At 43.9% G+C, this 14747-nt stretch overlaps 1 protein-coding gene across 2 annotated transcripts; it reads right to left on the bottom strand.

Moving 5' to 3' along the window:
- Nucleotides 1-200: 200 nt before the first annotated feature.
- On the bottom strand, nt 201-14747 carry Adprm (ADP-ribose/CDP-alcohol diphosphatase, manganese dependent). 2 transcript variants are annotated; one of them, XM_021176987.3, is made up of 5 exons: nt 14653-14747; nt 13802-13899; nt 3649-4275; nt 2352-2468; nt 201-592 (listed from the first exon to the last, which is right to left on the bottom strand). In XM_021176987.3, exons 3-5 carry the CDS (start codon nt 4247-4249, stop codon nt 288-290), a joined length of 1023 nt encoding a protein of 340 aa, XP_021032646.1. In that variant the 5' UTR covers nt 4250-4275; nt 13802-13899; nt 14653-14747; the 3' UTR covers nt 201-287. The 2 variants fall into 2 exon arrangements, with proteins under 2 accessions (XP_021032646.1, XP_021032647.1); XM_021176988.3 differs by lacking the exon at nt 13802-13899 and having other exon boundaries at nt 14653-14710.

Raw genomic sequence — 14747 nt, 5'->3', positions numbered from 1 at the left:
AAATTAGGCCAAATACAGCCCCTTCTTAGGAGTATATGCCCACATGAGTCTCCTTCCTGGTTTATTTTAAGATTTTCAGTACTAGCTTTCAGTACCTGGATATATTATCCAAAAATAACACTTCTGAGTTTTATCTTCACTCACACATAATCAAGGTGCAAATACATTTTGTACACAAACAGAATACTTAAGAGCACAACTGAGAATTTAACTTTTTATGGAATGTAATAAAACATAAAACAGTATCATTCACTTTCTACAAAGCAGACAAGATAATGAGGCGAAAATCACAAAGCTTGTTCCCTGGTATAAGTCATAATTCTGTCTGGGACTCTGCCTCTTCCTTTCAGCAGCATTCTGTCAGGGTAGACATGGACTGTGCCGAAGGCCTGGCTGTCCGGAGCTGTTTCAATAACCCCTTCAAGGTTGACATGGTGCACGCCGAAAGGATCTTCAGAGTAGCCACCGTCGTGTGTGTGGCCGGCAAGGAAACACACCACACACTTGTGAGACCATATGATTGACAGAGCATCCACGTAGTTCCAAGCCAGGCACACGCTGTCAGAGGCCTCTGGGTAAATAGGAAGATGGCCTGTTAAGGAAAAATTAGGAGCAAATTAAATTTTTTTTCCATCAAGAAAAAAGACCAGAAGCTAGAATTCAGGAAAGCAAACCTAAACACATGCAGACCGAGGTGACAATGCGCTTTGTAATCTCGGCACTTGGGAAGTGGCAGGAGGAGGGTCATGAGTTCAAGACCAGCCTGAGCTATGGAGCAGGCAATCTATAACCACATCTTTGATAAACAGAATAGACAGATGGGTAGATGGTTTAAATATAAGGTAGAAGATATATTTGTATAGGAAAATGATCTCTGAGGCTTACACAATCCCAAAGGCATCCTATGCAGGGGATCTGTAAAGGCCCAGGAGTCAGCCAGATTCTATGCCAGGATCCAATCTCACTGATTTCCATATATAGGAATGTTACATATAAAGAAAGATGCAGCTAAAGAACAGCTTAAGAGCTGCCCAGGGGTTGTGCTATATAAAAATGTCACTGAACAAACACAGTTCAGGAGACGTTAAAGAACCTGTGGCAATCAAAGCTGCCAGATCCAACTTGTAGCTGAGAAAACTGATTAAAGCAGGGAAGGTGGACCTTGGGCCCTAGGAGCTACGTGGGCATAGAAGCAGGACTCTGAACTGCAGTGCCACCATATCTGACAGTTTAAGAGAGTGCACTGGGCCAGAGCTCGCCTGTCTTGCTCCTTCCCAGTCACTGAGCTCTGCTCTGCTACTGTTTGTTTGCATCCGTACATTTAAACAAGTTTCACTTAATGCCTCTTGTTTATAAGCAAGTAAGAAAGGGACTGGGTAACAGACCCCTAGCAGGGCATGTGCCCAAGCACTTATGCGCACCCTTCCCTCCTTCCCCTTCTCTGACCCGAGTGTTCTAAGGCTAAGAGAAGCTACACTGACAATCAAATGGTAGCAGACACACCTCTGTTCAATTGAAGGATTTCCATTCATGATTTCATGTGTGTGAGAAAAGTGCAGTTCACAGGCTTTCTCAATGCTCACAAGGTTCCTAAAACCAAGAGGCAGATGGCATCCCAGCATCACGTAGGAGCAGGCACACCTTCCAAACTGCCCGTTATCTCCAATGGCAGTGTGTCCCAAAACTGATTCCTAAATGAAAACTAGTTCCTGTGGAACTGTGGGACTGGCAGAGAACTGCAAGTGTGACTGTCACATCTCACACCAGCTCTGCCTCAGCTGGGCAGCAGTGATCCAGCCGTGGTAATTTCACTGCCAGCCAAGGCTGCTAAGGGTAAGACTTAGTGGATACTTTGATTCATAGTTGGGAAAAGTCCACTTTGAACCCTACAAGGGAAACTCAGAGACACTAACAGATGGCAAGATGTTTTGTTTATTTTACAATTCTTTCCTGACTCATTTTAAATGTTAAGATTTAGGTTTCAAAGAAAAGTAGTAAGTGGGGCTGAAGAGATGGCTCAGCAATGAAGAGCACTGGCTGCTCTTCCAGAGGACCAGGATCCAATTCCCAGCACCCACATGTTAGCTCACAACTGTCTGTAATTACAGAAGAGACCTGCCTGACACCCTCTTCTGGCCTCCTCAGGGTACTGCAAACACACAGTATATGAAGATATATTCAGGCAAACACTCATACACCAATACAGTTAGTTATTTTATAATCTCAAAAAGGTATAAGTATCTGTTTTACAGAAAGAAGATATCAAAACACAAATATTACTGTTCTTTCATGGATTAACTTCCCAATTTTTAAAATGCCCATGTAACCAAAGGAGCAGTTTGCATACTTACTCACAATCACTACCTTCTCCTGGTTCGTGTCAGAGAATGTAAGAACTTCATTCAGCCAGTTCAGCTGTTCTTGGCTGAATCCTCCATTAAACTGGACATACTGGGGCTCAGAAAGTCCTGAATGAATTCAGCAAGTTAGACCTGTTGCATGTCATCCTCTCCCTCATCTGGGCATTCAAGTTTAGCTAATGCAAGGATACACTTTCTTTGGGGATCAACATCTTAAGAATGTAGAGCAATATACAAATACAGTGATGTAAATCCTAGTCTCGACTTCCTGCGTACGTACTTCACTCACTTTCCACTATGCTCCAAACACAACCTCCTTCCTGTCCTCCGAGCCCTACTCCATATCCTTGTCCCTGTTACCTTCACCCCAGTCGGGCCTGTGCTCTGACACTTGGGAGTATTTGCATCTGTTTCCTGTGCCTGCCAGCTCCCTACCCAACTCTTTCTAAGTGTAGCTCCTGTCATCTGGACAATGGCTTGGATTCTTGTGTCCTTGGGGTGCTTCTGTCTGCTTACCTCATCTAAAATAGCACCACTAGCCCTTTGCTGTAACACCATGCTCTGTTTTCTCAGTGCAGCTATCACCGAGGGGAGAATCTGGCTTTTGTCTCATTTACTGCTATGGTATGGATGTGAAATGTCGCTAAGGCTCATATGTTGAAGACCTGGTCACCAACTGTGGAATTACTGGGAGGTGAGAGCATCTCTTAGAGGTGAGAACTAGTGAGGGAAGTCAGGTCTCGGAAGGATGCCCTCGATGGGGAGACCACCAGCTCAGCCCCCTTCCCCCACTTTGCTTGCAGGCTCTAAGGTGTGGGCAGCTTGCTCTAGTGTGTATTCCCTGTCACCATGTGCTCCTTTACCACAGGCCCCAGTGTAGCCAGGCCAAGGGACTATGAACCGAACGCCTCCAAACCGTAAGCCGAGACAGACCTTTTCCCCCATGTAAGTTGATTATTTTAGGTAGTGACCAGTGATGGAAAGCTAACAGATATATTTATTCTTATCTGCCCTACCCACCGACTGCTATGGAAAATAAATATATTTTCCATTAAAAAAAAGAGAATTACTAAGTGCTCAGTCCAGAATGGACACTCAATATCTGCTAAATGTCTGAAGTCTGAATTACTTGTAACAAGTTTATGAGACTTCAACAAGGTATAAGAATCCTGACCCTGAACAATGACAATAAACTTTTACCTTAATCATCCATCTTCCTGCTGAATAAAAGGTAGCTGAAGAATTTAAAGACAAAGTATTAGATTCTCAGCTCAAAGCAATAATTCACCTTGGGGACTATTCAACTCCACATTTGGGTTGTGCTCCCTCAGCATCTTCATGCACTGCTCATATTTTGGAGAAGATGGGTCTATGCCCAATACACTCAGGTCATAAGAATCGAGTAAAATGAACCGGAATTTAGGGAATGGTACAAAGTGATAAGCGTAATAGTTCTCTGATGGCGTGGTCTCAGGATGCTGTACAATCTGGTCTTCTAGAAACTTGCTGTTAAGTTTAGAGTTTGCTAAGTAGTCTCTGCTGAAGTTATAGAACTCATGGTTTCCCCACGTGTGGTGAACTGGAACTTTAAGCATCTGAAATGTGTTCATGACAAGTTCTAGAGACTTTTCTGATACTTTATACTGTGCATTGTAGCCATCGATGATGTCTCCGAGCTGCAGGACACAACAGGGCATGCTGCTTTCTTTATTCCAGTCTTCGATGGCACCCTGTAAGTGAATAAGACTGTGTCGGTAGTACCTCCGCCTGCTTCTTTGATAATTGTATCCATCTTCTAAATCAGCGTATTGAATATCTGCTATAACTCCAAAGGAAAACAGTGGCTCTGAAGCATCAGCTGGAGAACCGGGGACCAGCTTATCAGCCATAACCTCCAAGCAGACTTCTAAATAAGCTAAGGAGAGGGAAAAGAGACCCACGTTAAAATACTGCAGCCTTCCAGTGGACAGAAGAAAATGACAAAAAGGTTAATCCACTAGACAGCAAGACAGACGGACAAGTGTGAAGGCACTAGAGGTTAATGTCTTAGCTCTGAAATGTTTCAGTTCTCATCCGTAAAGATGATAACCTCTCTCACTCAGAAGACTAACCATTTACAAGAGGGCACTGCCAAACTGAACATCAGGAATTCCAACCACAATGGCCAAGTTCAAATCTGGAAATATTTCTTACTTTGTACCCATTTTAAACATTGGGGATTCATAAGTTGCTATGTATACAAATGCTAAATTCTGAGCCCCAAGAGCTGGCTGCCATCCAGACAAGTGCATCCTCACATACACCAACCCTTGCTGTGTAAACCTTGCTCCCCGCTTTAAAGCTATTGGTTAATAAAGGGCTTGAGCCTGAAACTGGTTAGTAGAGAGAGAAATGTGGGACCTGAGAATTGAGTGAGGGGTCTCAGGAGAGACCATGGGGGAGGAGTAGGAAGGAGAGAACTGATGGAGGAAGGAGGTCACCATGAGGCCAAAAGCAGCTTGTCCTGAGGACACACATGGAACAGAACCAGCCCAGCGAGACTGAACTGTAAGTAGCATGGGGCCTATGGTTTGGATATAGGTGAGAATACTCAGAGCCTGCCCAGTCTAGGCTTACAGCGTGGTGGCGCACGCCTTTAATCCCAGCACTCGGGAGGCAGAGGCAGGTGGATTTCTGAGTTCGAGGCCAGCCTGGTCTACAAAGTGAGTTCCAGGACAGCCAGGGCTATACAGAGAAACCCTGTCTGGAAAAACCAAAAAAAAAAAACCAAAAAACAAAAAAAAAAACAGCTGGGAAATAAAATAACAGGTTTTTATGTCTTCTACATGGACTAGCTTGAAACAAGTATTTCATTTACATAAAACTGCACCCATCCCACAGCACCGTCACACTCACTCGGCCACCTACTTCCCACAGCAGAGCCCACTCTGGGATGCTCCGGCAGGCCAAGGCTTTTTTCTTTGCTGATGAGCAGCCTGCAGAAAGAAGTCTTTCCCTTTAGTATCTGAGGGAAGACAGCGATGATATGAAAAGAAGGTAGTTTAATGACAAAAGTCCCCAGAGGTTTGGGAGTTTGGTGTCCCGCCCCCAGTCGGTGGCATTTATGGGTAGGTGCAGCCTTGTTGGATTAAGTAAGCCACTGAGGGCAGGCTTTCATTGTTTAAAGCCTCGAGCTACTTCCAGTCCACCCTCGGCTTCATTCTGCCATTGACCACGTCCTCCCTTGGCTCCCTGTGGTGCCATCATGCCTGCCTGATACAGCAGACTCACAGAGCAGAAGTGGGGGGCTACTGTTGGAGACAGGGTCTCTCTATGTAGCCCTGGATATCCTTGCACTCCCAGTGTAGATCAGGTTAGCCTAGAACTCACAGAGATCCACCTGCCTCCGCTTCCCAAAAGTATGTGTTACCTCACCTGAGTATAAAAGACTCTTATCCCTCTGAACTATACGGCAAAATAAACTCTACCTTCAGTTACTTTGGGTCATTTTTTTTTAAATCACAATAGAAATGTAACTAATATAAAGAAGAATAATTTTAAATTCAAAAAAGCCCAGTATATGGGCTGAAAAGATGCCCAGAGGTTGAAAGAGCTTCCTCTAGGGTGCCTGAATTCCCAGTACCCAGGTCAGAAAGCTCACAACCACCTGTAATTCCATCTACAAACACAGGGACCTGATATCCCCTTTGGGCTTCCTAGGGCTCTCAAACAGATGGGTGTGTATTCACACAGAAATATATAAAGGAAAACTACAAATGCTATGACATCGCAGTACCCGCTGTCCTTTCTATGAGCAGCTGAATTCTAATTTGAACCGGTTCTCCTAATCTTAGAACCAGTCCCCAGGTTCTGAGCCAGAACAGAAAACACAATCTTTTCATCCCACACATAATCTCCGCTTAAACTCTAGAAAGTATCTCATTAGGTAATTTATAAACAGAATTTGTAATGCTAAAAGAACCAAGAATACTAAGGATTATGACAAACATAAAAGGCCAAGGTGCTAAATGACAAACTATTCTTATTATGAAAAAAAAAACCCAAACAAACAAACAAAACCAACTCCCCACCCCCCCCAAAAAAAATCCAAAAAACCTCTAGTTCTATCTAAATTGATCAAAATCTAGCTGTTGCTAAAAATTCCTGACTTTCTAAAATCCTTCCGACTCCTGGTCACTAAGCACCTGATCTGCCTAGCCAAGCTCCTACTTTAAATCTCCAAAGAAACATGAAATCACAGTCTAAGCTTCTAAGCTACTCCTAACAGAAAGGCTCCAACTCCATATTCAGCACAGGGGCCAGGCTCCAGCTAGACATGAGAATGGGGGCTCTCCTCACTCTGACACTGCTGTCACTGGATGGGTCACTGGGTAAAGGTTGCTGCCTGCCAAACCTGATGACCCGAGTTCAATTTCTAAGACCCACATGGTGGGAACAGTAAACTCCAGCCCTCAAACGGTCCTCTGATCTCCACATATGCACTGTGTCACACATGTATCATGTACATAGTTATTTTCCTTAACGTTTTTAAAAAGTGTTTAAATTTGTTCTCTTCTTCCAGTCTCCACTTGAAAACCCTACCAGACACCGTGTCTAAATATTTGTGATGGGACAGTATTTTCCTAACCTTCCTGTGAGCAAAAGACACTCTTACTGGTGAGGTGGAAAACTCAAGATAAAATTACAAGAAAAACAAACTTCATCAAAGTCAGCTGAAAATACTTGATCTAATTAGTTTCCGATACTTGAGATTTCAAGTGCAGCCGAATGGGATTAAAGCAAAGGCCAGACAGCAAGGTCTCCAGGGACCCAAAGCTCAAGACAAAACTGTCCCGAGAATGCCCTCCAGGCTGTGACACATAAGCCTGCTTAGATATTAAACTCAGAACCGTTAGGTGATCTCTTAGAGAAGGTTCAGTCCCAGTGATCTTCTCTTCTCTTCAGAAAGCAGTTGTTACCTCTGCTAACAGTCATTTCCCGTTGATTGTGTAACCACACCCCACTTTCTTTCAGGCCAATTTCCCTTCTGAGTTCATGGTTTGTGACTTCCCTTTGCTGGCTGATCACCTAGGGGTAGGTACACAGCCCAAGCTGGGTCAACAAACTTCAGCTTAACAACATCTGCCAGGAGCCTGCGCACGGCTGTGGAAGCTAGTCCTGAAAGCTACAAGGGAAGTGACTACGGCAACACTGTCCTGTCCCGACTCCCATTTTCTCTGCTTAGGCATTCCTCAGCCCTGACCTCTCAACAGGCACAGCTATACTGGCAACAGACTTTCCATGACCCTGACCATGGTCCAAATGTATTAACCAAAATTATTAACGTTTGTACAACTAAAGATAAACTTAAATAACCAATAAAGCTATAAATCAAAATAAGTTGTCATGCTGGTCACAGACAAAAGTTAAAGACTCTGGTTTGGCCTAATATGCATGGTGGGCTATAACTTTCTCATCAATCCTATAACACAACCCGAGTTTCTAGGGGGAAATTGGCAGAGATGAATCTAACACAGAAGGAAGCAAATGTGAATGAAATGATGCAAGAGTCCTGGAAACTACCGAATGCCTGCACCCACTGGTCCCCACTACAGCTACCGTAGTCATTCACTGCACCCCTGCTCTGTGAGTCTGTTCTACCAGGCAGGCATGGTGGCACCACAGGAAACCGAGGGAGAACATGGTCAATGGCAGGATGAAGCAGAGAGTGGCCTGGAAGTAGCTCATGGCTTTAAACAATGAAAGCATTAACGTGTAATGTAGGGAGTGGGATTGTACTTCCTGAACCCCTCCGCCATCTTCCACAGACCTGCCTCCTCTCACCAGCTACTCTGAGTTCTACAGCCTTGGCTAAGAGCAGCCTCTCTCCTCAGCTGACATGAGCTGACTGGCAGAAGAGCAGAGCATGGGGAACTATACATTCTCTCAGTGTAATTCCTTGCATCCATGCTACCTTCTCAAGGGCTCTATAGAATCAGGCTTAAAGCCCCAACACCTAACTGACAGTCCCCTCACCCCTCATATAGATCCATTTCCTTCTACCAACTTCTGCCTCCTGGTTTTACCAGTAGATCTGGCGCCAATAGAAAGCTCAGACTTCAGTGACAATGATGATGGCATTTGCAAAAATCTCTTTTATGTCTTCAGATATTTCTCCTTGTATAAGACACAAATCAAGCCGGGCAGTGGTGGCGCATGCCTTTAGTACCAGCACTTGGGGGGCAGAGGCAGGCGGATTTCTGAGTTCAAGGACACTCTGGTCTACAGAGTGAGTTCCAGGGCAGCCAGGGCTACACAGAGAAACCCTGTCTCGAAAAACCAAACCAAACCAAACCAAACCAAACCAAACCAAACCAAACCAAAAATACCAAAACAACAAAACAAAACAAAACAAAACCAAAAAAAAAAAAAAAGAACGGATCAACGCCCAGTTCATCTCTAGCAACATTAGAGTATCACCCTGCACCTGCTGGTGTGACAGAATGGGAAGAAGGGGATGGGGATAAGAGGCAGGTATAGTCCACACATCACTAATGTGATCAAGAACACTTTTACTAGGTAACAAGGAATGTGTGAAGGCCCGAGAATCTCTCTCTTACCATTAGGAGGGTCTCTGCTCCACCTCACTTTGGTCTGTCATGGGAAAGTTAAGAGTCCAGAAGGAGCTGGGCAGTGGTGGTGCACACCTTTAATCCCAGCACTCCGGAGGCAGAGGCAGGCGGATTTCTGAGTTCTAGGCCAGCCTGGTCTACAAAGTGAGTTCCAGGTCAGCCAGAGCTATACAGAGAAACCCTGTCTCAAAAAACCAAAAAAAAAAAAACAAAAAAGAAAGAGTCCAGAAGGATGAACCAGGGTATATTTAGGGACAAATGGTTAGGCTCACAATGGGTAAGGCTGGGCAAAGAGAACTACGTTTGTAGAGAAATTACTCAGGCTAGTTCCAGGCTGAACTTTACAGTTCAGGGAAATAGACAAAAAGGAACTTGGAGAAGCCAGCCCTAGAGGACAGAGGCCAGGAACTCATATTGATCTCCAGCAGGGAAATGAAGAATAAGCAACCAACTGACAGGGACTTTTCCAAAATACCCATCTCCATAAAATAACACACATACACAGAGAAAAATATTTCACAATGTTAGTGTTAATAAGAGGAAGTGCTCGTGATTAGGCACAGGAGTCTGATCCTATGATGAAGCAAGTATGTGTCAGTAAGGTCACAAAACTGCCAGTTTAGCCTGTCCCACTTAAGCCAGCCTAAACTCACATCCAGGACAGAACTTAGGAAGCCTCGTCAACTAATGATAGAATAAGCATCAAACAGTACAATGTGTGCCCTATCGCTCTCAGGAGAGGTTCCTGAAGAAAACCCATCTGATACCTTGGTGGCTTCTGTTAATAATAGAAGTTCCAGACTTATACTATACAACATGCTACCCTTGCAAGGGCTCTATAAAATCAGGATTAAAGATGTTATTAGCAATTCACTCAATATTTGGTTACAATTAAAATTTAGTATTTTATCTAATAGATAAACTATTGCAGGATATTTGATCATACTATGAACTCCAAGATTGTGTTATTTACTGGAAAAACTTGTTTTTAGCTGTGGTTTGGCTCAGCCTTAGCACACACCTTTAATTCAACAGCTTATTATGTGAATACCGTAAACAGGATTAAATAAAGTCAACAATAGGTCAAGAGGCAGAGCAAGCAACCAGTTGACAGAAGTAAATATAAGATTATTAAGGAAAAAAAACCATAGAGAGTAAGGGGAAGTCAGGAGGATGGATAAAGAGATACACAGGAAGTAGAAGGAAGGGACATTCAGTTTTAAGGAGGCTAGAGAGTGGGGCATTCCTGCTGGGACAACTAGCTGAGGAAGAAGGTCAGCTGGAAGGTCAACACACATATCGGCACCCGCTCTGCCTCTCTGAGCTAGCAGGCTTTCACCCCAGCATCTGACTCCAGTCTTCATTGGTAAAAATCCAATGATTAAGATTTTGTTAAAAAATAAAATAAAATAAACAATACAAAAAAGTTGTAAGACACTTTACTAGACAAAGAAAATGAGCATAGAGCTAGTAGTAAAATCTTAGGCTAACAGAATCTAATAGATGGGTTAAATCTAACAGATGGGTTAAATACAACACCAAATCCAACTTTAATCTGCCATGTGCATTTGATCATGTACCGTACAGCTGAGTACAGGACAGAGAGTTTACCCTAGCCAAAATAGAAGGGGAACAAAACTTTTGCTGAGACTTCTTCAGGAAGGAAACTTAATGTTGACAGACATGGATTTGAAAGGCTGAATAGAAATCTAAGACCTCTTCTAGCTACTTTCTCAAGAAGTCACACCCACGCATGCCCTTGTGGCTCTCCCTCCCCTAAGCATCTCTTTCCGATAAACTCTCACTCTTGCATCTGTAAAACCTCGTCATAAACTCCAAATGTGTCATACTGATTCATCCTGAAACTCCTTTCAGCACCCGAGAATCCCAGCTTGAGCCAAGCAGAAAAACTCTGCAATGAGTGCCTGAGACTGCATGAGGCGGTGCTCCTGCTCCTGCCCCACTCAGCCTGCCATCTTCCCTAGCAGCTTCGAGAGGACAGTCCCTGGCATAGCACTGTTTCAAGAGCACCCCACGATAAGATCTCCTGTACCCTCAAAGCATGAGAAGACCTGCAAGCTCTAAGCTCTTTGCAGACAACAGAGAAAAATCCTTACCTTCTTAAAAACCAAAGCTAAGCCTCACTTAAAGACCCATCAGTGGCTGGGGCCTGACTTTCTGTTCTGCTTGGCTTCACTGTTTTTCTTTTAGGCACTGTTGGCAGAATACATACTCTATGGCTAAGGCTTTACACTATTGCCTTTTTTTGTTTGGTTGGCTTTTTTTTTTGGTTTTTCGAGACAGGTTTCTGTATAGCCCTGGCTGTCCTGGAACTCACTTCGTAAACCAGGCTGGCCTCGAACTCAGAAATCCACCTGCCTCTGTCTCCCAAGTGCTGGGATTTTTTTTTTTTTAAATCTACTCAACTATTAAAACCTTTTTTGTGGGCTGGGGAGATGGCTCAGCAGTTAGGTATGCTTGCTGCTCTCTCATGAAACGGAGTTCAGACCCAGCACACATAGTGGGTGGCTCACAACTACTCCACCTCCAAGGGACCCAAAGCCCTCTGCTGGCATCTGAGGGCAACACACACATATGCACACCCGTACACACAAAATAAATCTTAAAAAAGGAAGGAAGGAAGGAAAGAGAACCCATTGGCTGGACCAATGGCTCAAAAATTAAGAGTGTTCTTACAAAGGATATGAGTCCAGTTCCCATCATCTATCTCAGGTGGGTCTCAGCCACCTGTAGCTCCAACTCCAGGCGCTCCATCACCTCTGGCCTTCTTACGCACCTGCACTCTTATGTACACACACACTTTAAAACATCTTATTTAGAAAAACAAAAACAAAACAACAAATAATCCTTCTTGGAGTTGTTCTTTGTATTTTCCCACACTCTCAGTTTATAATCAGGTGTTTACTTCTTTAAATCCTACACCCAGAAGTTAAAATGACGACAGTCCCACTTACAAAGGCTAATGGCCCCTGATAGTCTGTTCAACAGCACAAAGAGAACCTGTGTCACAAATACAGCGCTGGGACTATACACCTGACAACTCAGATATGTATCCTCAATTCCCCAAGTACCACAACTGACTAACATCACAGGTCTTAGTTACCGTGTGATAAGAAGGCCTGGTCACTTTGGTGCTAATCTTAGGACCAGGCGTAACAATCTGCTGTTTGCTTCACTGCTTATGTGGTCTGATGTGGTGAGTGACTGCACCCTCTCCTACATTCCCACAGAACAGTGATCCTACAATCTCCAAACTCAGATTCTCGCACTTCTGTAAAAGTAACTTTTATTCTCCTGTAGTAATTATTGTCTTGGAGGCCTAGTCCTGGAAGCTTCCAGCCTCCATATAGTCTAACCTAGGCCTAGAATGTCTTCAGCCTCTGAGACTTGCTCCTAAATAAGCTCACCCCTTCCTAGTTCTTTCTGTTCTCTGGCTGGCTGGTTCTGGCTCAAACTCCTCTCTGAGCTAACTGATTCAGCCCGGCTTTTCTCTCTCTCTCTCTCTCTCTCTCAGATTCTCCCAAATTGCTCTGCTTGGCTCCTTCTCACTCTCTGGCTTGTTCATTCTTCACCTGTGTCTAGTTTGTTCTCTCTCTGCAACCTGTATCTGTACAACTGTCCTGGTAAAACTGCCTTCTCCCTCTCTTCCTCTGTGCTGCTCCCTTAAGTAGCTTCCTCTTCCTTTCCTCTCTCTTCTCTTGAGAGTCGGGCAGATCTTATTCTGTCAAATCTTTCTCTGATTCATCACTTCGTCTGCCATTCAATTAGACATCACTTTCAAACATGAGTGCTTTCTTCTACAAGCTAACTTTACCTTCATAATTTGGGATTACAGGTGTGCGCCAAGGTCCGAGTCACACCACAACTAGAAACAGCACTTTTCAGTAAATAACACAATCTCGAGGTTCGTGGTGTGAACAAATAGTCTGCAACACATCCTACTTAGACGAGAGACCTTGAGACAGGTGATGGCTGGATAGGCAGGGAATGCATCCTTGTTCAGCAAACAGTGAGAGGAAACAGATCTTCCACCACCATCAACTCTTAAGATAGAGGAAGGAATCAGTCTCAGAGGGAAAATGAGGAAGACATGGGAAGGAAAGGGAAGGCCCAGAGTCTGGTTGGAGTCTCTTGCCACCTGAGAATCAAAAATTTCCCTGATATTAATCATGTCTGCTATGAAGGTTGCCTACAGAGAAATGGCATTCCCTTTCTGTAGATTTCAAATAAGAATGTTAAAATAGCAATAAACTATACTTAAGCCCTAAGCACATATCACCTTGGGGTATGGTCCTATTCCTTTCCTAGACATAAAGCTACAGTTTTCTGGAAATTTTACAAACAAGACTATAAACTTTATTTGCACAAAACATGTCCCAAGGCCCTTGTGTAATCCTACCCAAGGTACCCCTGGAGCCAGCCTATAATCTATTACCCAGAAAAATGAGATTAAAAGAAAAAGTTGTTTGACGATCTCTTAAGATGTACCTTCAGAAGCCACCCAAATTTTATACACACACACACGTGTGTGTGTGTGTATATGTATATATATATATATATATATATATATATATATACTGTTATAAAAACATTCAAGTGTGACTCCTGAAATGCCCATGCTTTTGGGTGTGTACTCTCCTCCTAAGCATCTCTCTATTCATCTGTGTTCTTCAATTTGTGTTAAAATCTTTTCATAAACTTCAACAATGCTTTGTTTTATAAAAAAACAAAAAACAAAAACTTCTAGTAACTTTGAGTATAAATTTCATAAGATTGCAGATCAACCCGACCGAGAACTATATTACTTACGGTGTTAGAGAGCAGCCTGATAGATCAAAAAAGCCAAGCACGGAGAAGAACAGTATCATGCTCCAATGCAACAACCCCTGAAGCAATGCTGGGATCCCCTTGGAGTTAAAAAAAAAAAAAAGTGCTTTAATTAAAACACGGAAGTTGTTATACACAACACCACAGGGCGGGGTGGGGTGAGAGGGGCAAAGGTGAGAAAACTACAAGGTGGAGATCATTTGCCCAGCGCGTGCACAGCAAATAATAAACAAACAAAACGAATACGACGTAAAATTTCTCAAGGAACAACAACAAGAAAAAGTGTAGCTGTAGCCAACTAAGCAGTCCCAAATGAGGAAACCTTCAACAAACTTTAAAATCTGAGACAGGAGGGTGGGTGGGAGACCTTTTAAAGAAATGAGCCACTGAGACTAAATGAAAGATGGGTATGACGCAGCACACACCTTTGCAGTGCCTTGTTAGCAGGCGGCTTGTATTGCAGTTAGAAGCGCTGCCACTTTGGTCTTAAGTCATCTTACTATCTTAGACACTCAAAGTCTTATTTATTATTTTTTCCAAGTCATGGGTTATTACGGTTATTTCAAAAGTTATGGGATGACTTCTAATTTGGGGTCCGAGACCTCGCAGTTCCACCCGGCCGGTTTTTAGACCGGGCAGTAGGAGGGGATCCCCTAGTCCCTTACAGCTGGGAGGAGTGAACCCGGTTAGAAGACCCAGGGCCACCTCGTCCCACTGCGATGTTTGTGTTCTCCAGCCGCCGCCAGGCCCAGCCCAGGATCCCAAGGAACCATCTCCCAAAGCTCGCCGCCCACAAGCAGCTCCACCCTTCTCCAATCCTGAGAACCACATACCGCTAGCAGCCGCGGGACCCGGGACTCCTTCACAACCAGAGGGCAAACAGCGTCACCAACGAGCCAAGGGGAAAGAGCGGCCTCCCTCGGCTTCC

This window comes from Mus caroli, unplaced genomic scaffold (assembly GCF_978045245.1).
Source record: "Mus caroli unplaced genomic scaffold, Mus_caroli_1 scaffold_13, whole genome shotgun sequence".
Lineage (NCBI taxonomy): Eukaryota > Metazoa > Chordata > Mammalia > Rodentia > Muridae > Mus > Mus caroli.
This window is presented reverse-complemented; position numbering and strand designations above follow the sequence as displayed.

Excerpts from the sequence above, each read along its gene's own strand:
- Adprm (XM_021176987.3), bottom strand. The coding sequence starts at position 4,249 with ATGGCTGATAAGCTGGTCCCCGGTTCTCCAGCTGATGCTTCAGAGCCA. Across the intron at positions 2,469-3,648 it reads GGAGTTGAATAGTCCCCAAG|GACTTTCTGAGCCCCAGTAT; the intron begins GTGAATTATTGC and ends GAATTCATTCAG. Across the intron at positions 593-2,351 it reads GGAGAAGGTAGTGATTGTGA|GCCATCTTCCTATTTACCCA; the intron begins GTAAGTATGCAA and ends TTTCCTTAACAG.